A 26560-nucleotide genomic window follows, 5' to 3' on the forward strand; every position below is an offset into this window, starting at 1 on the left:
GATATCTTCTCACCAGAATTCGAGCATTCAATAGTGATTTAGTGATAAACGATGATATTTTGTAATGGAATGACAAAGCGACAAAGTCAGAATCAAGAATTTAAGGATAAAGCAACAGCATGAAGCTGAGAGGATGATGTATAAAAGTCCTAGATTTGTTTATATTTACCACAACAAGCTCTATGGTTCTGTTCAACTTTGAGTAAAACAGCTCGATTAAAACACGATTTATCACTAAATCCCATAAGAAGGGAAGACAAATATTTCCCCTTAAACAAACTCTATAGCCTTTGGATATTTCATCTTATTTATTACACTGCTGGACAAAGGAAAAAAAAAAGAAACAATTCATTCATTTTTCTGCTGCTACATAAATAAAGAAAATGTTTATCCTGAGATTATTTTCTCCCGAATCTGATTAAACCACACGATCTCAAGCATTCGTTTCATTTCTGTCCTCTTCCCCCCCCCTAACTTTGTCATCCAATCCTTTGCCTGAACTCTAAACATCACCCTGGATGAAACGTAAGGAAAAAAAAAAACGATTTCTGACGGTTAATAAAACAACTGTGAAGACGTTTGTAACAATTGCATTTTAATAGATTTTCGTGTCATTTTCCGAAATGATAACTCCATAAATCCATACAGTAAGTATACATGTAAAGGTATCTAGAGTGGTCAGATGCAGTAATGTTTAATTTGTACACTGAAAACAATACAATCGAAGATACGGTTGTTTTTTTTTTGTTTTTTGTTCCATAAAGAGCGTACGTCGACAAATAAAAGCTTATAAAATTATGAGCGTGAAAGCAAACGAGTAATGAACGATAAACGATCTGCTTTGAGGTAACATTTTTTTTTTTTGTCAATTTTTTTTTTAACAATACATGAGTGTGTCCATCCCACACAAGTAGTATTACTTTCATAGAAAGAATGGGATCGCTTTGTTAATCATTAACAGACGTTTCACTTCTACACTTCATACAGACAAAAAAAAACAAAAACAAAAACAAGAACAAATGTGATAATACATTTGTGCATAAACAAATCAAACAACCATGGAATTCCCTTTTATTTTCCCCCTCACCAAACAAACAACGGTTACCACATACAAATATCCTATTGTAACTATAATACTTGCTATTGTGCTCCGAGTCGGTGTGCATGCTACCTAACACGCAGTGCTCTACGTCTACTTTTAAAAGAAGAAACTAGAAACAAACAAACAAAAAAGTGCATACACCGTTTGGTTTACACGGAGTCACGGACCAGCTTTTGATAATTAACTATTCATGACAAGGATGCGCTCCTTCCCTTGGCCACAGAGAATCATCAGTTGGAAGATGTCCAGGAAAATAATAAGGGACACTCCTTCTGCACAACAGCTGCGATCAGTCTCTTCAAAAAAAAACAAACACTGAAATTGGTGCATTACAGTGCTAGAGCAGAAAAAAAACAATATTTACCTATATTCAAAAAAAAAAATAGGTATATCAACTGATGCTAAAGCTAATCCTCTTGGGAAATCAAAAGCCTATAGCATTTCAGATCTATTTCTTTGATTACACACATTAAGTAAGGTTGAGTGTAGTGTAAAAACACTCAAATCTTGTTTTCACCTCATGAAAAGAAAAAAAAAAGGCTTTTAAACCTTCTATGCAAAAGGCTGCTGAATAAGCTTCCGACGATAAGACGATCCCTTCATTAACTGCAAGCTGATCCGTGCTGCTCTCTTGGCTGCTGCTGCTGCTGAAAGTGCGATCAGTGAGGCATTCGAAAGCAGCCAGACAATGAAATTGTTAACGAGTGGAAAACACCTGGAATACAGATGGAAGCCTTGCTCTGTGCTCAGGGCTTTTCCAGCACGACTAAAAGCCTTAAATGCACCGAATCAGACTGAAGACGGTGCAAAAGGATAAAAGGGGCGTGGCTGAAAGTTCGGCGGCACGACTTGCTTTTGATAGCAGCATCAGCATTCAAGAGAGCCTCTGATCAATCCTCATCACGGACACATAGTCATGCAGGAATTCTTCCACCACATGTTAGAGGCAGTGCGTGTTGGTAATAATAATAATAATAATAATTAATAATAGTTAATTATCCTAGAACAAAATAAATTAGCGCTTGTAAATAAATATCTTTGTTAATCAGTTCTGTGCTCCTACATGCTCTGCCACATGACTCATTTTGTTTCCTACTAATCACACATTGTTCCCACACACTAACTGGTAAGTGCTTAGGCCACAGGACTGTAAACACCAGCCTACGCTGGACAACCACAGCAGAAATAAACACCTCTGCTGCTCCTGGAGGGTTTATTGTCTGCCAGTATCAGACACACCAGCACTAAGGCTATGATACACCTATATTAAGTACCACACACACACACACACACACACACACACACACACACACACACACACACACACACACACACACACACACACACACTAAATGGTTAATTTAGAAATAAGGGTATCTGTTAGAGGCTCCAGCACTCAGCTCAGGCAGGCTTCGAATATCCCTGATGTGTGTGAAAATGAGGGGAAATTGCACCGTCTCCACCCCCACAGTTCAACGTGGACTTCAGATTAAAGTGGAGAGCGAGGCGTCGTTCCGTTTTGGATGTGTGGATGGATTTTCTACAATTGTTTTGGACAGACGATGCCTCAGCTGGATAGAGTGCAGCTACAGGTAGTGAGGACATTTGGAATTGCGAGGACTTTACCCAATTGCCTTAGAGGATTATTACTTCAGTCTATACGAGGGCAAACAGAGGCAAGGACTGAGAGCATGTCTAGCCTATGAGAGTAAGTCGTCTGGGTTGATCGCCGGGATGGGTTGCCTCCAGAAACAAAACGAGCTGAACTCGGGGAAGGTGAACGCTGAGCTCTGTTCTTTACTCAGTAATGGAAAGACGTGCTCCACCAGCTCACTCAGCCTGCCGTACCTACATAAAAATTTCACACACACACACACACACACACACACACACACACACACACACACACACACACACACACACACACACACACACACACACACAGAGAGAGAGAGAGAGAGAGAGAGAGAGAGAGACACACAATTTTGAGCTGCTGGAAAAATCGTGGAAGTCACTGAGCATATAAAGCAAATGCGCAGAAAAAATAAATCCTAGCTTATTATTCTGAAATCTGCATTAAAGCATAATATTGCAATAAATACCATGAAAATATTCACAATCTGTTAGTTTCACTAATATATAAATATGTATATATACACATATTTATGTGTGTGTGTGTGTGTGTGTGTGTGTGTGTGTGTGTGTGTGTGTGTGTGTGTGTGTGTGTAAAAACTTGACCTTGCATATCCAGTGCATACATAATCCAGTGCATGTTTGTTTCAGTAAGAGTTTAGAAGTTCTTAACGTCTGAAACGTTGCTCACAAAGAACAATACTTTGACGCAAATAACTTGAGAGAGAGTGTAGAAAGTCTTTTGCATTTCAGCAAGACAGCAAAGGCCAAAAGACTTCTGAGCTTCAGATACTTATTGTAATGTATGTGGTTTTTGAAGGGAGAAGAAAGATGCATTCATTTCAATTTTAAAAACCCCTTTCTTCTTGTTCGAGTTAAAAGGTCCTAAAAACCAGTGAAAGCTCCATGAGTCCTGAATGTCATTTAAATCGGATCCGTTCGATTACAGCACTGTAAGAAGTGGGTATGCTTACGAGGTCTTGTTTCCTTTGGTCTGCTCCTGAATGAGCTCTCCTTTAGGGTTGACAGTGAAGATCCTGCAAACAGGCACTCCGACTTCCTTATAGGCAAAAACATCCTACAACGAGAAGGTGAGCCAGACTTACGTGACAGGCTATGGAAAGTTACAGAACAGCTTTCCACAAAATACATAAACAAGACAAATGTCAGACAGAAAAATAGATGGAATCATGTCTGTAGAAGGAGCCAATACTTTATGGCCTAATCCATCCAGGCAGAGTATCACCAACACAAGGAGTTTAATGTTTACTATAGCAACCATATTTATCGGTTTTAAATCATGCGGTCTTTGTAAGATCTTGAACTGCTCGTCTTATTATACTGTCGATTGACCTAAAGCATAATATTCCCAACAGAAACCGTGGGTTTTTTTTTGTTTGTTTGTTTTTTGTAGTGAGAAAAGTCTCGAAAAGAAAAGTTGCAACTGTCCTGAATGTTTCAAGGATACAGACATATTGCATAAAGCTTTGTCATATGCTCTGTTGGAAGTGCTGGCATGTGTTTGCTGAGCATTCTGCCCTCTGCAGGTGATTACAAGCACTGTACATGTGCAACTGTGCATCTCCCCACAACTCTCCTAAAGCTATAAATATATCCACTTTTGCTTGACAGCCCCAAATACAGACTTTGCCGGAGACGATATGTGAAACGTCAATGAAGTTAATTATGATCTAGTGCCAAATTGTTTTTCCATCCGGCTGAAGCGAGTTGCATGACAGACAGCACACCTCAATCGATCCTGAATACATCTATACATCACACTTGTCACCAGCGACTAAAGGCAGGCAATAACAATACAGAGCTAAAAGCTATACAACTCACATTGGTCCTGTTTCCAAATGCAGCATAAAAGGGATGCTTGTTAGACTGGAACAGGTTCTTGATATCAGTAAGGCATTCGATCTTGAAAATCTCTGGCTTTTTCTCTATCACTTCCCTGTAAAGGGAAAAGAAGACAAACTCAGCAATGCTTTACGCTTTAAGGGTGACGCGCTGCTCACAATCCAGGAACATGTTTGCATGTAAACGTGTGGCCCAGCATCTTAGCGATACTTCATAAAATGTTTCATGCTTAAAATGGCTTGGAAGGAAGAAAAAGTTCATCTTTATAACTGTAAAAAGGTGCAACCGTTTTCCTGTCACACCACTTAGGAGTCGTATTTGTTATCTGAATAGTTGTACCTATGAAACGCAGAGAAGAGGCTGCTGGGAGAAAGCATGAGGGGTCCGCGGGGCAGAATAGTGCCGCCATCGTTCACCCATTGCAGATAGCCACGAGTCATGTCGGCCATGCCGATAGCTCTCGCTGAACAATACAGGAACTTATAGCCGTTCCTGCAGAGAAAACAACGCCAGGATTTAAAAACATGACGTTATAAAATCAGTGTAAAGTTGTTAACATTTTTACGTTAAAATGACAGAGGAACAGGAACTGCATCTGTAAAGAACTCACTCAGCTACAGAGTGGTAAAGCTTGGCAATGCCTTGGTGAGTCCAGTCTTTCCCCAGCTGAGGCAGAATCTGCCCAAACACGTCTGATCTGTAGATGCACACACACACACACACACAAATTAAATATAGATCTAAATATAGCCATACAAGTGACTTTCTTTGAAATATTAACAAAAGAAAAAAAACCCACACCTTTCACTATTTGGATGAGGATTAAGCCATGTAATCTGCTAATGAGGAACCGAGTCCCTGATTTGAACATATTATCTGGTGTACAGCCCGAGTGGCAGTATAGCAGAGCTAGATTTAAATTGGCTCATTATGCTGACGTCCTCTGTTCTTGCCACATTGATGCTGCACGAAATAATAAGTGCCACTTATGTATCTTTCTTCCCTTCTTTTTTTTTTTTTTTTTAATACTGCCCACCCACCGTTGTAGCATGAACAAAGGTAGAAAACTGTCCTTTTTTTTGGAATATGGATGCACATAACATCTGCCTTCACTGCAATTAAAACTTTAAAACTCCAGGCTGGCCTTGAGCTAAAATTAGTGCTGCGAGCGCCGACAAACACCGGATTATTCAATAAGAAGGTATTTATTAGACTGTGTAAACACCAATTGGTATTCATTCAATCTCTTTCGAATGTAATGGCATTTCCTCCATGAACAGGCTAAGAGCCCAGCTCATTATTATGCACTGTAATTGAAATGTTAATAGTAACATTTACACACTGTATGGCTTTTAATTGTTCTGTTCTTCTACGACAATGTGTTGACTAACCGAAAAGCAAGAGGTCTTGAGAAAGTCTCACCAGCACAGATTTATATATAAAGTGCACCTGGCCCACTAAAAGCAACAGCACTGCACTTTATCGTGCTTTCGGTTAGAAAACACAGAAGAAACAAAAGCAGGAGAAAGATGCATCACTGAAGTACCTACTTTGTAATGGTGCCATCGATATCCGAAATGATGACCTTGTCGTCCCAGTCCCATAGGTAGATAGTGCCCTCACAGCGGCATGTGCCCTGGTACTGGGTGGTTATGCTGAAGGTCACATCATTAGGCCCCTCTTTTAGCTTTAGCTTGGCCTGTGGGACACAGATATTCATTACATCATATACTGCAACTGGATCTCTAACATTGTAAACTAGCTACAAAAATCAGCGAAGGGCAAGAAACATCCAGCCATGTGAAATTTTAGGCTTCTAATTTAATAATGCATGGTTAAATAGCTAAAATCAAGGGTTTACTTCATATAGCACGTGCACGTTCATCAGACGTATCACAGTATCGAATATTACACGTGATACCACATAATTATTTATTTATCTCATCTGTACAACTGAGCAGTTGAAGGGTTACGAGCCTCGATCAAGGGGCCCAGGCGTGGCAGGTTGGCGGTCATGAGATTTGTACACAGGACCTTCTGTAGTCAGTAGCACAACATCTGGAACATTGAGCTACGAGCACTCTTAACTCAAGCTCCTTTACCAGCTAATTGTGATGATTTGAAGCCAGGAGAGGGAGCTCTACATCAAAATAACTGCCATTACACAATCCTTTCAAAACGATTCACTCTGATGCATATTAGTCTAAATAACAGCAGCAAAGGTTTATGGGATACATTCGAACTTATTTTCACAGAAAAGCCTTTAATAGGGCATTAGACAAAGATATCGTTCCTTTTGTGGACTCTGAAGAACCGCTGCACGTATTGATTAGTAAAGCCTAAAAGGCTAAAGCTTTTTAACACCACTTACACAGAAGCGAAGGGATAAGAGCAAATGGATTTTCCTACTCGAACCCATAACTCTATTTAAGCTTAGTTTTACTCAGGGAGGTACTATGGTTTAAGTGATTAACGGAAAATGAGTCTACGAAGTTTTAGAAGTTTCACGGTGAACAGATCAGCTTTTTTTTTTAAATAATAATACAAGTCACAAGCCGAAATTCTATCTCGCTCTAAAACAAGAATAAATAAATAAATAAATAAATAAATAAATAAATACAGCCAATATGTTAGAAAGTGTATATACAGACACATGAATAGCCAGTTTTACTGAAACCTTGCAAGCGAGGCCAGTTACCAGTTAGAATTGCTGCCATTATTGTATCTATGGTTATAGCCACTTCTCTAATTAGTGGTTCTAACCTTAGGATTATGAAATATTTCATCAGGACTAGGCAAAGAAAAAATAAAATTAGACCAATTTACAGCTCCTAGAGGAACAGTCGTGCTACTGATAGCAGGTCAGACTTGACCAGTTTAAATCAGAGCCAATCGGCCCTATACCCAAATTACGCAAGGCCCCGCCTCCCCCTGCCTCGTTGTAAAGTGAACATTCGCGTGAATAAACGCCCAAGGGCAACGGTGTTTATAAACTGCAGCTCGATAACCGCACCGCACGTTAACATGCATTCATATGCGCATGCAGTCGTGCACTCCTAAATGACAATGTTTATAGCCTCTCAATCAAGGTTACAACAATGTTAATGCAATATGGAAACCACTGGCTTTACATTGGAATGGGCATAATGCCAGGTCAATACATGCACATGATAGGGATTTTTGTTATCAAGAATTCAGTTTTCAATACTTAAAATGTAAATATTAAGAGTGTGATTTCTAGTAGTAACCATATTTTTGATATCAGGAATTCCATTTTACACTAGTAAAAACGTCATTTCTGATATCTGCTATTGCATATGCACTAGTTGAATATTGCAAGAGCCAAGTCATATTATAAATAGTATTTTATATTTGAAAATGGATAAAGAGGAATCTGAGGGAGGCAGTTTAAGTGGGGCCGTTTAAGTGCAGCTTATAACATGAATAATAGTAGTTATCTATAACTTACAGGTGCTATGCTGAAATTTGTTAGCAGAGGAGATGCTGTCAAGTGTGAATGTGTGGCAAATGGTTTACATGGCTCACGGGTCAGGTACTGTAGGAGGGCCCCTAAGCAGAATTTTGCTTAGGGCCCCAGGGAGGTCAGGATCGGCTCCGGTTTAAATGAATTGAAATAGTATTAAAAAAAAAAAGGAATAGCTTTTATGACATCACTGTCTATATTGCCAATTTTGTGTTAAGGTAAGTTTCATATTAATGAACAAAATGACTACAAATACAGAATGAATATTAATAAAGAATACAAATAAAAATAGAGAAAGAAAAAATACAGAAAGAAAAAAATAATATTTGAATAAATGGATGACATACATTGGCATAGCAAATGTGAAAAGTGCAAATTTATTCAAATATAAATAGGCCGACTGGCACATGTTGGACGTAGGTGGGAATATTATCTAGCATTAGATGTCTTACCACATTGGAGAATTTTCCGGGGCAAAACTAGCTGAAAAAGAGCTTCTTTTACATTAGCGGAGAAGTTTAAAGTATTGGAGACTCACGATCTGGTCCGAAGAGAGGCGCAAGGACTTCCTGTAGGAAAGTGTGCTAGTCTGGGTTTGAGGCTGGGGTTCGGTCTGAGCCGAGCGCTCCAGAGAGGCAGCAGCTGCACTCACCTCCTTCCCCTCCTCATCGCTGGACGATTCTCTAGACTCCACTCTGAACAAACGGTAATCATTTGGTCAGGGATTTAGATTTACTAACATTTACTAGTTCTAATCAAGTCTTCCTTGAAACTGCACAGAGCTTAAAGTCTAAAAGAAACTAGGCTAGCTCACAAAAAATTGAGTGCTCAATTAATCATTTACATTTATTGCATTTGGCAGATGGCTTCATCCTGAGTGTCTTAAATATACCTCTCTCTTTTTTTTAAACAGTTAACAAAAGGCAATCTATCTGGTTTTCACCTTTGTTTACCATACTGAAACTCTGCCCTTTAACCCTCACAGACAGTAAGCTATGTGACAGGAAGTGATGTGGTGTCTTACTTGCAGGGATCATTTTCCAGAGAGGCTTCACCCTCTTTCAGTTGCTCCTCCTTCATCTCCAGTTTTCCTGCATTCTCGGACTAAAGGCAAAAGCAGCAAAGGAAGACAATGAGAAGTAGCAGATGCCTTATACACAATCGAATGAACCACGAAACACAGATTCACCCCACCCCACCCCCACCGTTTCTTATTTGGCCTTGCAAAATCACACACACACCAACAAAAGGCCCACGTGAATAAGAACACAAGTCTACGCTTATCAAAAGCCCTTCAATTTGTTCCTGATGAAAAACCTTCAGTGTAATGAGCTACTTGTTCAGTTTATATCCATCATCACGGAGCCTCTAAAACACCCAATTACCGAACTGTAGGATGGAGGTAGACACGGTGATGTGCAAGCAAATGAAGATGCTTTTGAGTAAATAAAGTGGCTTCGGATGCGAACAAAAACAAACATCGCTCCTTGCTTTGTGCCAGGAATTAAAGAAACATTTCGGCTGTTACCAGAGAAACCACAGGCCTAGGAAAGCCAAAAGGCAAAACATGAGATGAAAGACAGAAATGAAAAAGTATTTAAATGAAGGTAGTTCTGTGAAACGAAAAAAAAAAAGAAAAAAGAAATTGCTCCCTAAATAGTGAGTGGATTTTAGCTGCATAATGTGTTAATCTTTCATACATTCATTCATTTTCTACCACTTATCTGAACTACTTCGGGTCACGGGGAGCCTGTGCCTATCTCAGGTGTCATCGGGCATCAAGGCAGGATACACCCTGGACGGAGTGCCAACCCATCACAGGGCACACACACACTCTCATTCACTCACTCACACACACTACGGACAATTTTCCAGAGATGCCAATCAACCTACCATGCATGTCTTTTTACCGGGGGAGGAAACTAGAGTACCCGGAGGAAACCCCCGAGGCACGGGAAGAACATGCAAACTCCACACACACAAGGCGGGAATTGAACCCCCAACCCTGGAGGTGTGAGGCAAACGTGCTAACCAGTAAGCCACCGTGCCCCCCTATAATGTGTTAAACGTGTATGATAATTAAAGTGAGGTCTGTGTACACAGGCACCCTGTGTAAAGATGGTGTTTTTTTTTTTTTTAATACATTTGCTTAGGCTCATTGAAAATCAAAGTATTTTTATTTGAAATGTAAAACACTTATGTGAGTAAAAACGTGCAAGTATCTAATTAAAATATATGAGCCGTCACAAAGGTGGACAAAGATGGACTTATCAATAAATGTAAGCTAAAAGAATACACAAATGAAATAAGGAAAAGTGTGGCTTTCAAAAATTAGGCTTATTTAGGTAGAAACAGATATTTAGGGTAATAAATAAGACATTCAAAACAATGAGATCTGTAATGAACCTCTCTGGAGGAGGACACGAGGATATTTTGTCTCCACACGCAGAGAGAGGACGGATAGACGGGCGAAAATTTCTTCAAGGCTCACAGCTGGATATTTGAAGAAAATCTGCACAAATCTATAATTAGACCTCCTCCATGCCAACAGACTACTTGGAGGACATGCCAGAGAAAAAAAAAAGCCTTTTCTTTGTGTCTGCCTCTGCCAAGAAGCTATAACTGGTTTATGACAGGATCATCCAGGAGGCCTGTGATCTACAACATATCACCGAATCAAGCTTTCGACATGGTCATCCCAGTTCCCTGACTAAAACCCTTCTGTAAACCTGTGTGGTGAGCTGGAGCAGAAGATAGACTGGATGATTGTTCTGTTTTTCCCCTCTCTCATTACAGGAGAAGGCTCAGTGCTCAGTTGGCTAGATGCAAAACATGCTGAATGCAGAATACTAATTATCTGTGGGCTAAAACGGACGTGTTTAGATAGGCTTTCTTTTTCTCAGAATATATTTGCTTCAATTAAAGTTTAGGTGAGGTTATGCTAATGAAACACAAAGATATTTTTAAACCTCTTTAAGACTGAAGACATTTTATAACCCATTTTTACTACTAATTTGCCAATAACTGATAAGCTGACTATATAATTTGAACAGCATTACCTGCTTGATAGTGCTATCTGCTCTTTTCCTCCAGAACCACCAGCGGCCAGACTTCTTTGGCATCCTCTCTTTAACCCAAGCCTCTTCGGTAGCTTTAGGTAGATTCTTCTGGAAAGCCTGCAAGCTTAAAATCAACGGTGCAGCTAAAGTCCAATTGTAGTATCTGTGAGAGGAAAATGTGTTTAAAGTATTAGGTATGAAGAAATAAGTACGATTATATTCAAATTGATATTCAATAAAAAAGCTCCTACCTGTTCCCTATTTTCACCACTAAATTCGGATTGTCTATAATGGCTGGATTTTCAGCAAATTCGTTGTAAGTGACGATATGTTCCATAAACTTCTCTAAAAAAAAGAGGGATATCAAACAAACGTTAACAGGATGTGTTAAACTCTTTCGGTAAAAATGGAGACTATCGGCGATACTGAACCCAAAACTGGTGTGTGTACCTTTGGATATCTCGGCATTCTCACTAAGCCCCCCACACAGAGAGAGCGTGACGTCGGGCAGATCAGAGGCCGAGTCAGACATACATTCTGTTCCGCTGTCAGCCGCGGCGCTGCCCACAGACTGAGGAGACTGAGAGCCTGAATGCATCCCTGAGTCCATCCAGTGCTTAGAGTCGGAGTCACTACACACACACACACACACACACAAACACACACACACACGTAAGGTTTGTCCTCAAACAAGTTTTAAAATAGATCCGTGGTAAGCCCAGTCAGCTATTCTCACAGACCAGCTAGCAGTAAAAACTTTAAAAGACTGATCCAGGATTCCTCTTTAAAAAATGCTACACGACAGAGCTTTTACTTGCTAACTCGGATATCACTGTACAGAAAGGCATGACGTGGCCTTTTAAAAAGCCACAGGCTGTAAGTTCTATTAGCTTCTGTGTACCTTTTGGGAAAGTAGCGTGCAGCCACATCAGGCTCAAGCACGTTCAAATCATCAAGGTAGATGTCCTCGGGCCCTTGGTGCTGACTTCTCTTTGGTACTCCTGCACAACAAATAGCAAAAGCAAGGCTCTTAAATAGCATCGTTCACAGTTCAACAGTCTCCAATCAATGCATGTACGGCACTTTTACCAACATCACGAGCCTGACGGAACAAAGGATTAGATCCCATCAGGCAGGAAGTGTAAACACTGCCAATTAAGCATTAAATACACACCGCCACATCCCAAACCTTCTTGGCTTCCTTTAAAAAAAATTACTCCCCATTGTAACTGTTTAGCGAAGGATAAAAGAGACAATGATTACATTTGGCCACTAAAGCACATCAATATGATTACAATCAGCTCACCTTTCTTCTTGGAGGGAGAGTCTGTCTTTGGGCAGACATCCATCACAGCTCCACCTTGAGGGTTGGGGGCCGTTGTTTGGGGCTCAGAGGGTGTGGAAGCGGCGATACAGTCAGAAGACATTAGTGGGGTGATGGGGGTAGCTGGGGTACGAGGTTCGGGCTTTACAATAGTGCAAACGGGGGCAGGTTCCATTATGTCTTTCACATCAGCCTCGGGCTCCATGGCCTCGGAACTTAGGATCACCCTGAAATGAGTGTTCTCTGATGGGGTTATTTTCACAGTCTTGGGCAGTTCCATCTTGTCCTTTTTGGCCATCTAGAGGAAATATTTTGAAGCAAAGGAGGAGTGAAAAATTCTAAACATGACCCATAATGTTTAGGGTTTCTTATGCTTAAAATCGGCTTCATTCTCTTTCTGCTGATTCTTATTATTTGTGAGTGTACTCTGGGCTAGGGCGTTCTGACCTGATATGTCACGCCATTAGATAAGGGGATAGAATGTACATACAATGACAGATAAGCGTGGACATTATCATGCAAAGAACCAGTGAACTAAGCTCTCTGAATGTGTCATTGCGTAAATGACCTAATTTATCCTGAGCATATACAGGATACTGAGTGGGCTTTCACACATGAGGTCGAACAGGAAGGCAGACATGCTACATGAGCAGGCTGAAGCGGAACTCCATCTAAACGTCTGTATTATACCATTTGAAGAACAAAAAGTTTTGGTCTTCACATCTTTCCACTGAAAAACACACTTCCATGAACGTTAAGTAAATGTCTCTTCACTAAATCATAGCTTAGACATTTTTCTTTTGGAAAAAAAAAAGACTTTTTCCAATCTGGTTAAAATTTTAACCTTAGATTATGTGGAGCATCCCTTATAGTAATCTCTGCGAATTAGCGGTTACTATAGAAACGGAGAACACATTAATATAAACCTGTTGCCTTTCTGTTGGTGGTACTGTAAGTGCTGTGCTGTTACGAGAAATGAACCCTTTCCGATGAGAACTGGGGTATAAATCAGAGAATGAGACAAGCTAACCTGAATTTCTTTCTAATTTAACAGCGTTAAATCAAAGCATTCAAATTACATAAACACATGTAAACAGTGTTCTCCTTCCCCAACGAGGCCACGGGATAAACGAGAACATCTGTAACTCGGTCAAAATGTGGAACCAGTCCTACATGGATTTATTATACATACCCTTGTGGGTTCTGGGAACTCTCCCCATGTCCACTGCATGTGAGACTCCATCTTCAGCATGCTCTCTGAAGGCCGGATCACCAGCTCAGAGTCGCTCTTGGGGGAGAAAACCTCAGACATGCTGTGACTACATAGGAGTGGAAGCAAAACAGAGAAGTGAATTCCTGATACGCTATCTAGCACGGAGTGTGTCCTGCGTGTTGGGATCAAATCAGTATTTACCTGTCGTCAGGTGACCAGTCTCCATCAGAGTACGGGTAGCTCTCTGGAGAATGACGAACTGCTGGTACTCTGGGTTCGACCTCTTTTAAAGTGCTAATTGAAGATGATCTGAAATGGGACAGTTCATCTTTAAAGATTCGTTTACATAAAATGCGCCAAGTTCAATCGTGTGCTTTCTTATTTCTCGTAACTGCACAGAAAATGCAACTTAAAACCGGACGAGAAGTGAACAGTCACCGTGTGCTGGGAGTGGCTTCTTCATCAGTGCTGAGATCCATTTCGAAGATGTCGTCTGTATTGGCAGAGGCATTGAGAGAGGCAGGAGGAGTCATCTCTTCACGCCGGGGGTCTAATTTATGCTTCTTTCTCCGCCTCTTTTTCTTTTTGGCAGTCCCTGTACTGGGTACCGGGAGCTCGGGGGGTTCCTCAAGGTCCAGAGGGTCATCGCCTAAACCCTGAGTCGTACCCCTGTCGCTCCCAACCCAGAACATGTGACTCTCAGTGGGGATCGGAGAGGTGGCCAGGTGAGCTGGGACTATCTCCTGTATTGGAGAGAAGTGTATTGTAAGCTTAAGGGAACACTCACACACATTATTTCTCCTTAACTGTACCTCTGGAATAGAAACCTAATAAAACCAGATAAAAAAAATTAAGCAAATAAAATACGAGGACACAAAGTAAAAGATCGATTTAAAGGATTCGAACGTAGCCTTCGACGAATTTGGGGAATGTGTTTGTTCATGTGAAGAGTCTGTGAATATACTCACATCCTGCACCTCCATTTCCTGGACAAAGAAAGCTTCTCCATTGTCCCCAAGCTTCATGTGTAAATCCACCGGGTCTCCGTTTATTTCTATGTCAATCTGACGAAAGATCAAAACCTCATCGTAAATAATCTTCACAGAACCCATAAGAACTTTGATACTGACATTCCTTGTCAAGTTTGTGAACTTTTGATACTTTCCGTCCTGTTGTATTATGATATACAGTCCCCTCCGAAATCATTGGGACATCGAGGCCAAACCTTTTGTTTTTGAGATCAAAAGATCAACATGAGACTCATCAGAATTTCAGGTTTGGTTTCCTATCATGTTCATCTAGATGTGTTACAGAACCTGGAACATGGCACCTTTGGTTGAAGCCCACACAACTTTCTGGTGAGCAAAGTATAAAAACAAAGAGTCTCAGAGTAAATTTGAGTAAATAAAAAAAATAAATAATAATTTAAAAAAACTGACACTTTTTCATTGTAACTTTGAACAGATGTTTTAAACTCATGGTATCTTAATTATGTAACCTAGTGAACCAGCATTAATGTATTCAATGTTAGATTTAAGCACTTATGTACGTCGCTCTGGATAAGGGCGTCTGCCGAATGCTGTAAATGTAAATGAGTAAATAACCGATTAATATTAAGTTAGATATTCCTTGATTGCAATAACTGCATCACTGACCAATTCTTCTATTTTGTCGCTTTTTCAGGTTCGTACCACAGTTTCTTCATTCGGCTATTGTTTGGGTTGACGCTTTCTCCTATCAGTCTCCTGTTTAGGAGGTGAAATGCTGCTCAGTCACGTTAAGCTCTGGGGACTTACTTACTCAGTGCTTTGTTGAGTTAGCAGTGTGTATTGGGTTGTTGCTTTGCTGCTTTTGTGGCTCATCTCTGTTTTTCTTTAAGAGTTCCAGTCTGGTTTTCAGATTCTCACTGCTGATGTTTGCATCTTCTGGGATGTCCTCTATGTTTCTGCTCCAGAAGTTTTAATCCTTTGAAAGGTTTAACTATTTAAGCTATCGATCTAACAGGACAAACCTGAGCAACGAGATGCACCCGCATGCTATGATAACATCACTAAGCTGTTCTAATATAATATTCTAAGCTGAGTAACGCATGTAAAATGTACATATCAAGAATTTAGATCTGTAATATTGTTATACATCATTTCATATTTCTCTTTTGATCTCGAAAAAAAAACTAATCTCTTTAGTGTATAGCTTCTAGAAAAGAATCGGCTTTGCCCTTCTGATACTTGCGCAGGAGACTGTGTTGGGAAATTCATTTGTTTTTGAAATTGCACAACTTCCCGCTGCCCTCCTGTACCAAAGCTTCCTTCATTAATTCACATTCAGTTATTGCTACATCCTTGTCAAGGTCACAGTTGGGACAGACACACACATACACACACACGCGTGCACCTAGAGGCAATTCAGAGTTGCCATTCCTCCTACAAGTATGAACAGTGTGAGGTGAGGAAACCCATGTGAAAGCCTGGAGGAAGCCCAGAGGATGCCCACATGCACACCGAGAGAACTAATAAAAGGTCTGCACAGACAGTAATCCGTGCTCAGAATCGAACCGGGGACCCTGGAGCTGTGAGTGAGCCGTGCCTCGCCCTGTTTTTCACATCAGTCCAAAAGAATATTCAACAGCTGAAGAAAGGTGTTTGCCATTTAAAGCAAGTGCAGAATGTCACCGAGAATGATCGGTCAGCTTTTATTAAATGCTATTTAGTATCTGGGTCTTGGTAACATGTATAGAAATGATCAACGCTTACTGAATAAACACTTTACTACAGCGTCTGCTTTCTGTGCATCGGAGTAAAAGCTTCTTGAAAACAAAGCCCTTGGGTTCCTGCTAAAGCGATGCATTTTTAATGATGCCACACAAATACAAAATGCGACCAGTGTGCTGGCATTTGGTCATGGACGCCGAGATCATATCTCACACCTGACGCTGCCAGATCATGTACGCCGAATGCTCACTTTTCATCTATCAGCCAGGCTGCTGGAAACATTAGCAGTGATCGAAACCCTCTGGTGAATACTGATTTGTTTTGGACTCTTACAGAGAATCCACCCAGTCTCTGTTTTACTCAATCTCTGTCTTTCTACCCCCACTCAGGGGAAAGGCCTCTCGACTCCGGTTTCAAGGTTGCTAGGCAATCTGGGCATCGTGTTCAGAAATAAGGGCCAGAATGTTAACGATGCCACTAACGATGTTCTGGGGTGAGTCTGAAGCAGAGCTGTCCCTCATGCTAACCCAATATCAAATATTTAAAGCCAGACGAAAGCAAGCTAATTCCTGCGCTGAAAGAAGGATCGGGGTTTGTTTCTTTTGAATCCCGGCAGCCTCTACGTGATTGAGATGAGGGACGGTCGGGTGAAAGTATGGCAGAAAAATAAACCAACGTTTAGAGCCGTTTACGACTCTCAACGAGCACGGGAAAAGATTTTGTCACATTTTCTTTGTCTTCCTATTATGTAAGTAACCTTGATGGTACTATTCTCACTCCTCCTTTGGCAGGCACTTCTTATTCGGAGAAACCTGTTGCCATAGCAACCTCCCTCTCAGCATCTCCTCACTACTTGTGGGTTGAGAGAGCCACTTCATCCCCCAACATTTCTGTTTTCTTCTTCTTCTTTTTTTTTCTTTCTACTTTTTGCATGTCACCTACACGCAATAAAAAACCGCCTACATGTCCTGTTGTTCGACTACACGGTGATGCACTTGATCTTTTAATGTCAAAATGAAATGAGACAGAACTTCTTATGCAGTGTATATGAATAAAGATTATATTGAAATGTTGCATGAAGTATTCCAGCCCATGTAACACCATTTCTGGAGTTATCCAGTCAGCCACTTTGCCTAAAATCACACAGACCCAAGTGAATAGCTCCAGTTAATGTCCTCATTAACCATCAAAATGAGGGGGAAATGTGTAACTCTGACCTTGTTGGTGGTGCCAGATGGGCTGGTTTAAGTTTGGATTTCAGAAACTACGGATCTCCTGGGATTTTCACGCACGACGGTCTCTAAAGTTTACACAGAAGGGTGTGAGGAAACAAAACACTAGCTCTGTGGGCGAAAGCACTTTGTTGATGAAAGACCACGTCATATTTTACTCCTGCCAGATAAGAACAGAAATCTCAGGTTACAACAGGTACAGACTCGCCCAGCTTGAAAAGATAAAGATTGGAACATCACCTGGTCTTTTATCCAACCTTTAACTGCTCTTTTTCAGCATTGTGCTGCTGCTACATGATTGGCTGTCTGCAGATGTAGATGTCAACGACAACCTAACACTGTTACCTCAGCTTCAGTCTAAGCTCAAAAGCTTACTGGAAAAAAGAAAAAAACATGCAGTTTTGGTTTTTATAGGCTTCATTTGTTTAAAGACTTCTCAAGGTCGGAGTTTTTTGTTTTGGGTCTGAAACTGGTTTATCCACGTTCTTACATATTAGCTGTGTTATTAATGATTCATGAATTCCACAAGCTTCTAATATGCATCAGAGTGTTTTACTTTACACTTTATTATTAATTCATGCTTACGTTACTGGCCGTTTTATTGGCGTTTATATTTTTCGAACGTTAATGTGTGCTCAGTGCTCACAATGCTGTTATGCACACTACATGTACTTTTAAAGCGACAGCCTGTTATAACTTTCCCATAATATAAAGCAGATTACTGCCTTCTCCGTCTTTGCTCCGAGGCCATTATGTAAGCAGTTACATTCTATTTTAGGCCATGACAGGCAAAAAAACTAAAAGAACAAAAAAAACAAAAAACAAAGCAGTACAAGGTCACAAGCACATACACACACACCCCCCCCACACACACACACACTCATTTCCAGAGGATGTAGTGAAAGTGTCTTTTCTCCATTCAACAAGGGATGGTGTTTCATAACTCTTGATGATGATGATGATGATGATGATGATGATACATTTCCAGCCTACTCATAACATTGGTAATGTGTGTACCACAGGCCCACTGATGATAAAACACTTCTACTCACTGACCTGTTTTAATGGTTAGGCCAGGGTGTAACTCAAGACAACAAGGATTTTAAAAGAATAAAAGAAATAAAAAGAAATAAAAGGGGGATTTACAGACTAGGTCACTCCAACTTATTTTAATCTATATATATATCTATATATATATATATATATATATATATATATATATATATATAAATAAGTTGGAGTGACCTAGTATATATATATATATATATAACAACAAAAAGACATCATCTCAGAACTCAACAGATGAAAGCTTTTTTTAGGGAGGAAAAAAAACTATAAATAAAATGTTCTTCATGTGCAGCTTTGGGAACATGACAGCAGAGTGGGGTTAAGCGGAACCGGTTACCATGACGATCCTGCTGTAAAGATACTTGCAAACAGAATCTAAAAGAGCCAGGATTTAATCAGCTACCAGTCGAGTTTCACATCCCTCTTCCGCCCCCGTTATAGTGTGTGCCCACGTCGTCACTCACCACTTTCTCTTTGGAGCGAAGCACTCCGAGTTTCCCGAAGCGCACGTGAAAAGGAGAGCACTGGTAGGTCCCGTCCTTCTGCCGCACCACCACCACGTCGATGCAGCCCGACAGCGTGGCCTGGTTAATGCCCTTGTACAGCTCCTTCACTGTCACCAGCACCTGACCTGCCAGCTGCCCCACATAGTTCATGGTGTCTGCCTGCGCAGAGACACAAGGAGTGAAGAGGAGGAGGTCAGCACACATCAGCACTTCCCATCAGAATGTTAGTCCCATATTAACGGCATCATTAGATCCATTACCATGAACAACTTCCTCAGTGAAGTGTACAACACGTCAGTTTCAGATAACATGATAAGTGCCACTAAGCTTTAACTAATAATGAGCAACATCCATAAAAGTCGAATTAGATTCAGAGGACAGATTTTACTAAATAAATAAATCAATCAATCAATCATGCTGAACTACAATTTTTTTTTTCTTTCAAGTCCCTGTATATGCTATTTAGACAGGAGTTTGGCTTGGTTAGTCTCTGTCTGTGTTTTTACATGACCAGTACAGGCACACAGTGGGGAGGCTGTTATGAATAAGCAGATTATTCATTCCTCAGGCTGTCTCTGTTGGCAGTGGAAGTTTAATTCACATTTCAAAACAAGTGGCGGTGAGAAAACTGCATGCTTGCACCCCAAGGCTAAGCAGAACAAGAACCACAACTCTTGTGTTGAACAAAAACATGCCTGAGAGACTGTTTTAACAAGAGACACTTATTTTATGAACTTGTGATGTAACCAAATATGTATGTGGTATTCAAACTGAATAGATGATGTGTTCAAAAAAAATAATAATAATAAAAAAAAAGGGTGTGTTAAAATAATATTAGGAGCTGCAGTAGAAGAAGCGCATGTAATGTAATGCTGCAATGGTCCTTTATAACTTCCTAGTCAGGATCACAGTGGTGTAAAAAATAAAATAAAATAAATAAATAAAAATACTAGCTTGTTTTTTTATGAGGCTCAGTCACATCGCATGCTGCAAATAAGGGTCACAAGTCTAAATATTGCCATCATTTTACTTAGTTTACTTTATTTTCCTTCTACTTTGTTCAATATGTTTTTAGTAATTTTTACTAGGCTAAATTTGCCTAAAGCATCTCGCTTCTTTCGTGGCCCACAAAGTTTTCTTGTCACATGTGCTAAACTAATGATGTCATCAGCAGCTACTTTACAGCACACACACTTTACTTCCTGAAGTAAATACGGACCAGACTACGAGTTGCGTTCACTTTCCTGGGAAATCGTGGAACAGTTCGAGTGCAGCCTGAGCTCACCCTACCTTTAGGAAGTGGGGTGGGTTCAGGCTGCACTCGAACTGTTCCCGAGTTCAGTACCGTGATACGCTTCCCGGCCCACGTGCCAGCTTTCGCGTCAGCAACTGTACATGTGAACTGTTTTAATGTCCCTGCGTGCAAGTTTGCTCTTAAAGCAGTTTAATTATCCAACATGGTCATGCATCTAAACAGTTGATGATTTACTAACCTATGGTTGACTTTTTAAATAAGCATTTACTAAACCACGGACAGGACTGAATCCGGTACGTCCTTCTGATCCGGAGCAGGTGTGAAAAGCCGGCTGGCTCACTGAGGATAATCGCCTGCAATGTCTAACAAAAGACAAAATACATCAAATCTATTTTAGTCTTGGTGGCAGGCATGGTCTTTTTCAGGAAAGCCACCAGTGTGCAGTCTAAACGGGTAAATCTAGGTCATTCCTTATTTAGACCGCTTCGTTTGGTGAAGACCTAGAAATAGTCTGCATTTCTCTTTTTCCCCCGAAAAAAAGCTGTGTGAACACGAACACAACATCAAAACATAAGTTGAGATTTCCACCAAACTGACAAACATTTACTGGGGTTTAAGTTAAACCGTGAATTACATGATTTGATTTTTAGACATTGAAAGGTTGATGTTTTATTTGATTTGAAAGGGGAAAAAAGGCTCTGTACCTATTAACAGACCCACTTAGGAGGGGGAAAAAATGCAACTTAGTGTGGCTTTCATTTATTCTGCTGTCGTTTAGTCTTAAAGAAAAAATCATCCGATGCTTTTGTGAGTCACCCTGACCAACATTGTGTATTCATGTAGCCTGGTTTAAATATTTGTTATATTGGATGAGAAGTGATTCAGTCCCTTTGCTTGTCTGATATTCTGTATGTTGTTGGGGTTTTTTTCAGTCCTCTGTGGACAGAAGAACTACACAGTGTAGGAAAAAAACACACAGCATGTAGATTGGAAAATAGAAAAAGTAAACACTTGTAAGCAAACAGATGTTAAGGTTTTGAACTCTACACTAGCCATGAGGGGAAAAAAGCCTTTACATTCAGCTGCAGGTCCAGAACACACAGTGTCCCCATTAGACCTGAGTTGCTCTTTTGCTGTCCTCATTTTCTCCAGCTAGCTACAGTGAGGAGACTCGTACACTGTGCATGATGAGTGTTATTTACGAGTTGGCAGAATCGGCCCAGTTGCGGTATAAGTCGAGCTCTCAATGTGAGGTCTTGCTCTTTCACCTACTGTAGTACTCAGTAACTCCTTCTCATGGGCACAATAAAATGTTCTGCAATGTTCAGCCATCCTGAGTAGAGAATGAATCTCAAACTGCATACTACTGCACTGAACAGACACCCATTACACCACCGGGGGCAGTTCGCATGTGACTTATAGGGTTTTTACATTTCAAAAGCTATTGCTATAACTTTTTAATTGCATAACTGCGGTGTTAAAAACTATGACCGCATAAAGACTTTGAACGGCTTTAAACGGCTTGTCTCAAGGGTTTGCATTAGTCGGGGAGGGGGGGGGGTTGGGGACAGGTCTGGTGGGTATTATTATCATTCACAGACTTCTAATCATATTCTGGTCCTTTTTGTCGTGTAGTTCGCTATTAGTTCGCTATTAGTTCACTGAGACCTTCTGCTTGTCTACCTTGTTGAGTTACAACACCGAGCTTGTTAAAGTTAATAAATAAGCCTTAAGTGTTACTACGTCTTGAGGTACTTGCTGTTCATTTTATGACTGGGCGTCTGTTGCTAAGCATCTTGCCATAATGTTCTAACACCGCATCATTTCACACTGTACACATTTGGCAGCACAATATAAGGTTAACGCAGCCAAAGTGGTGCCCTGAGTAAATCCGTGCTAACCCTGCTTCTAAACTTCTAGCGTGAAATGTTTCTGTAATCAGGGATTGGGGGGAAAAAAAAGTGTATGCTTTGCCAACGTATTATTTACATCAAAAAACAAAGATTATATTGCAGTCTGACGGTCCACACTGGCTGACACCAAAATCAGGTACAGCGTTTTAAATGCGGGATTACAGTGGATGAGCAAAGGGAATCACGTGTGAACAGAAAAAAGAAAGAAAACTCTTTGCAAGTGTTCTGATGTTGCCATGGAGACCATGCTAATAGACCCGTTATCGTTCGTGGACCACAGTGATGAAAAAGAAGGAAGAAAGTTTACATTATGATGTATAGCAAGACTACAGGTGTCGTTACAACACCTTAAACTACTTTCAGGACGTCGCTTATATTTTATACACGGGCAATAAATTGGGGACGCTTTGTGAAGCAAAAACGTGAAGATGTGCACGGTGAAGCGAACTGTAACAGGAGTCTATTGTTACACACTTAGTATAATAGTATACAGTATATATAGATATATATTCCAATGCTGATTATCTGGAAGCCAATATGCAATATAGCACTGAACTTGCAGACTATTTCAGAAGCCTCTGTTGATGTTTTGACACATTGCCATGCAATATAAAAGAAAAAACGGGTTCATTAAAATGGTAGGACGATCTTTAATTGTGCTTAGAAATATCTGAATATGTGAAGGCTGGGGATTATTAATAATTATCCATTCAACTTTTTAGTCTAATCAATGTACATGCCAATATTTACGTTTGTGCCGATTAGCAATGCTATAAAACTGTGATAAGGATTAAAAAAAAAAACTCCTTATCATGGTGAATTGGTAAACCTCCCAGAGAAGTAAACATGTACTGAAAGCAAAAGGGAAACTAGCTTTCTAAGCAATGTGAGCGTTCATTTTGAAGCTTTGAATAGTTTAAATGTACAGAAGGCGACGAAGGAAAAAAAAAGAAGAACAAGAAAAGGTAGAAGAAATGAGGAAAAATTAAAACCCTACATATCAGAAATCTAAATCTAGTCCAAAGGTACTATTCTAGAGAAATTATGCACCTGACATTTATGCATATTAGGTAATAAAATAATCAGAAAGGAGTTTATGTGGCAAGTCCAGGCCCTCTGACAGACCCATACATGGGTTTACTTACAAAAGACCAGGCTGCCTTTAGGGTCGAAGAGTCATCATGCTCTCTGTTGTCTTCCTCAGTCCCATTGCAGGGGGGGTCTAATTTTGCCCCAGAATGCAATCGCTTCATTACAGATAACACCACAAATACATTTTAAACTCCTCCAAGTGCTTCCGTTTCCCTGTCATAATAATATACTTCATAGATTGTGTGCACTTGGCTTTGCAAGGACAAACACACAATGATTGGCCTTCTTGAATATTTTTCGCGTAATGATGTTTTCTGAAATGTTTCACTAATGCTGCGAGTCCGGTCGTCCAATGAGGTGAATGCACGCCCACTGTGTGACCCATGAGGACAGGGACACGGAGTCAGCACTTTATAGACAGATAAGAGAACATGATTCTTGGTACGGAGGCTGCTGATAAGGGTTGTGCATGCATGTGTCGTGTAGGAACGAACTCCACAGCCACCGAGAGGCTTCTTTTCCTGACTCTAAATACAGCACAGCCCTGTTAATGATTTTAACATGAGGATCTTGGGCTTCTGCGAAAGCAGCCAACTAGCACTGAGGACAGAGTGGAATTTTACCCTTTATCCTAACTGATATATGACGTGACAGTTCAGCTCCTCACTAAAAGAAAAACAGTGCTACACAAACAGAAGGCCAAAGCCTGTGTTAGTCACTCAGTTCTTGTTCTCTCGGTCTCTCAGATCTGATCATAAATCAATTCACAGGTCAAAGGCCCACAATGTCCAGGTGTATTTTTTTTTAAAGCTGAACAGTTTTAAATAGGAAATATTATATCACGGTTATTCAAGTGTCACTATTAAACTGTTATTCAACTGTAACCATATTACAATATACCGTCTTGGTCCTTTTTGGCCATCCAAACAACACAACATGACCTACAGTCAATTACTTTAAAATAATCATTATGCAAATCTAACATTTAGTGTTAAACGTTATTGTATCTTGCATTCCTCTTGAAAGGTGACAGATACAAGCACATATAAAACACATTTATCTGTGAGTCTGGAGATCATGATTTGTTCAAATATGTCACCGAAAAACAAACATCTCAGAGAAAGGTATCTCTATTTGATCAGGTTTATGTAGTTAACTCAGTTTTGACCAAATGCCAAAGATAAACTCATGCGGTCATGCGATTAATAACAAATTAAAGATGTGATATCCAGCCAAGATTTTTGTAACTTACTGAAAACTATATATCTCCTTTAGCCACCTATTTGGTTCCATTAAGATTTTAAGTTGTGAAACTTAGAGAGGGAAAGATAAAAAAAAAGTTTAAAGTTAACATTTTTATCGTCTAACTACTGCCATTTTCCTTTTTTTTTTTTTTACTTATTCATATAACGTGCAGAACAGAAACAGAACACATGGGCATGTGGTAGCCTAGTGGTTAAGGTGTTGGGCTACCAATCGGAAGGTTGTGAGTTTGATCCCAGGTTTGGCACCTGAGCAAAGCCCTTAACCCTCAATTGCTCAGCTGTATAAAATAAAAAAAAAGAGATAATGTGAGTTGCTCTGGATAAGGGTGTCTGCCAAATGCTGTAAATGTAAATGCAAAGGTGGGCGTAAGTCACATGTGCAAGTCACAAGTAAGTCTCAAGTCATAAATGTCAAGTCAATGTCAAGTCGAGTCTTTTTTATATTTGTCAAGCACGTCTCAAGTCTCAAATTTGTGACCTAAGTCTGACTCTAGTCAAGTCGAGTCCTCCATCTCGGAGTCATTTAACTCAAGTCCGAGTCAAGTCTCAAGTCATGAATGTCAAGTCAAAGTCAAGTCTTTTTAATACTTGTCAAGCAAGTCTCAAAGTCTCAAATTTGCGACTTCAGTCTGACTCGAGTCCCCCATCTCTGTATAAATGTAAGAGTATAAACATGTTCTCAATGAGCGAAACATCTCCAAGTTGAACATTTTGCTCGGATTATCTTGAAGAAAAACATACCAGCTGTTTCAGCGAAACTTAGAAGTGTTGTGTCAATTATTGTAAGCACAATGCTGCACTTTTTTTTTTAGTTTAAAAGACTTAATTAGTACAAAACGCTTTATGAAAAGGAAACGGAGGGGGAAAACTTTCACTTCTCCTACAGTAAGTTATGTGAGGAGACGCCGCCATGATCTTTGGCTCAATGCAATGCTGAGTTGGCAAAGAAAGTGAATGAACTTCAACACACTGTAGCAGTAATGTACTATATATATATATACCGCTATTATCATTCGTTTAACACCAGAAACAGAATGAGAAGTGATTCTGTGACGTGTTACTTTCGGGGTTTTCTATGAAAACTAGACCAGCTTGTCAACCCATAAAGCGTCGTTGTATGTTACCTGGAAACAAACCGGCGTCCGTTAAACTCGTTACACCGGTATGAAAAATTGGGATATTTTCACTTAAAATGTTCCCTGAACACTAAACCTTTATTATAGCATTATATACATATAAAACCACCAGACACCTAGAAGTATAACGTTAATCAAATAAACCAGCGTATAAAACGCGTTATAATATGTATAAGTGAGCTAGCTGGCCATTTTGAATCTAACACCACTGACGTTAGCTGAATGTTAGCATTGTGCTAACAGCGACAGTCACTCATCAGATCATATGACCTGTCTGTGTGTTAGCCGGTTAGCTACACGAACACCTAAGTTTTATCGTCAACCGGCGAGTTTTAGAACAGAACGCAAACCCTTTGTGACAGGTTACAGCATGTCAATGTACACGGTTATAATCACCTTATGTGAAGACGCTGTAATGTAGCGATGAGATGAGCTGCTGTTTACGTTCCGCTTTGTGATTAGCTTCCTCGCCGATGGTAACGTTACCCTGTCATTTCTGGAGCTCAGAAGTAAAGCTGATCTTCATCAGAAACACGCGGGAAGACGTGTTTTGTTCTTGTTCGTTTGTTGTTGTTGTCTTTTTGGCTAAATCGTGAGACAGATCTATTTTAACCAGCGTCCTGTAGGCTGAAGCAGCGGCGGTGAGACGCTGTGTGACGTGCGACCGTGGCCGCTGTAAAAGACCCTTCCCATGATACACCGCGG

General features: G+C 40.2%; 1 protein-coding gene across 3 annotated transcripts; it reads right to left on the reverse strand.

Annotated features, from left to right (window-relative positions):
• Positions 1 to 574: 574 nt before the first annotated feature.
• lpin2 (lipin 2) lies at positions 575 to 26560 on the reverse strand. 3 transcript variants are annotated; one of them, XM_027169134.2, is made up of 20 exons: positions 26252 to 26560; positions 20688 to 20811; positions 19153 to 19353; positions 14646 to 14741; positions 14116 to 14420; positions 13879 to 13986; positions 13657 to 13783; positions 12447 to 12762; positions 12042 to 12141; positions 11591 to 11772; positions 11392 to 11485; positions 11141 to 11303; positions 9106 to 9185; positions 8620 to 8776; positions 6148 to 6296; positions 5208 to 5294; positions 4937 to 5089; positions 4577 to 4691; positions 3709 to 3812; positions 575 to 2950 (listed from the first exon to the last, which is right to left on the reverse strand). In XM_027169134.2, exons 3-20 carry the CDS (start codon positions 19342 to 19344, stop codon positions 2803 to 2805), a joined length of 2676 nt encoding a protein of 891 aa, XP_027024935.2. In that variant the 5' UTR covers positions 19345 to 19353; positions 20688 to 20811; positions 26252 to 26560; the 3' UTR covers positions 575 to 2802. The 3 variants fall into 3 exon arrangements, with proteins under 3 accessions (XP_027024935.2, XP_027024934.2, XP_027024933.2); XM_027169133.2 differs by lacking the exon at positions 20688 to 20811; XM_027169132.2 differs by lacking the exons at positions 20688 to 20811; positions 26252 to 26560 and adding an exon at positions 23508 to 23728.

Source organism: Tachysurus fulvidraco, chromosome 1 (genome assembly GCF_022655615.1).
Source record: "Tachysurus fulvidraco isolate hzauxx_2018 chromosome 1, HZAU_PFXX_2.0, whole genome shotgun sequence".
NCBI lineage: Eukaryota > Metazoa > Chordata > Actinopteri > Siluriformes > Bagridae > Tachysurus > Tachysurus fulvidraco.

What these genes read in the sequence shown, in the direction of transcription:
- lpin2 (XM_027169132.2), bottom strand. Translation starts at nt 23,615, where the DNA reads ATGAAGCGATTGCATTCTGGGGCAAAATTAGACCCCCCCTGCAATGGG. An exon ending in AGGAAATGGAGGTGCAGGAT is followed by an intron (nt 14,421 to 14,645) that starts GTGAGTATATTC and finishes TCTCCAATACAG; the next exon opens with GAGATAGTCCCAGCTCACCT. An exon ending in GAAGCCACTCCCAGCACACG is followed by an intron (nt 13,987 to 14,115) that starts GTGACTGTTCAC and finishes GTCCCATTTCAG; the next exon opens with ATCATCTTCAATTAGCACTT.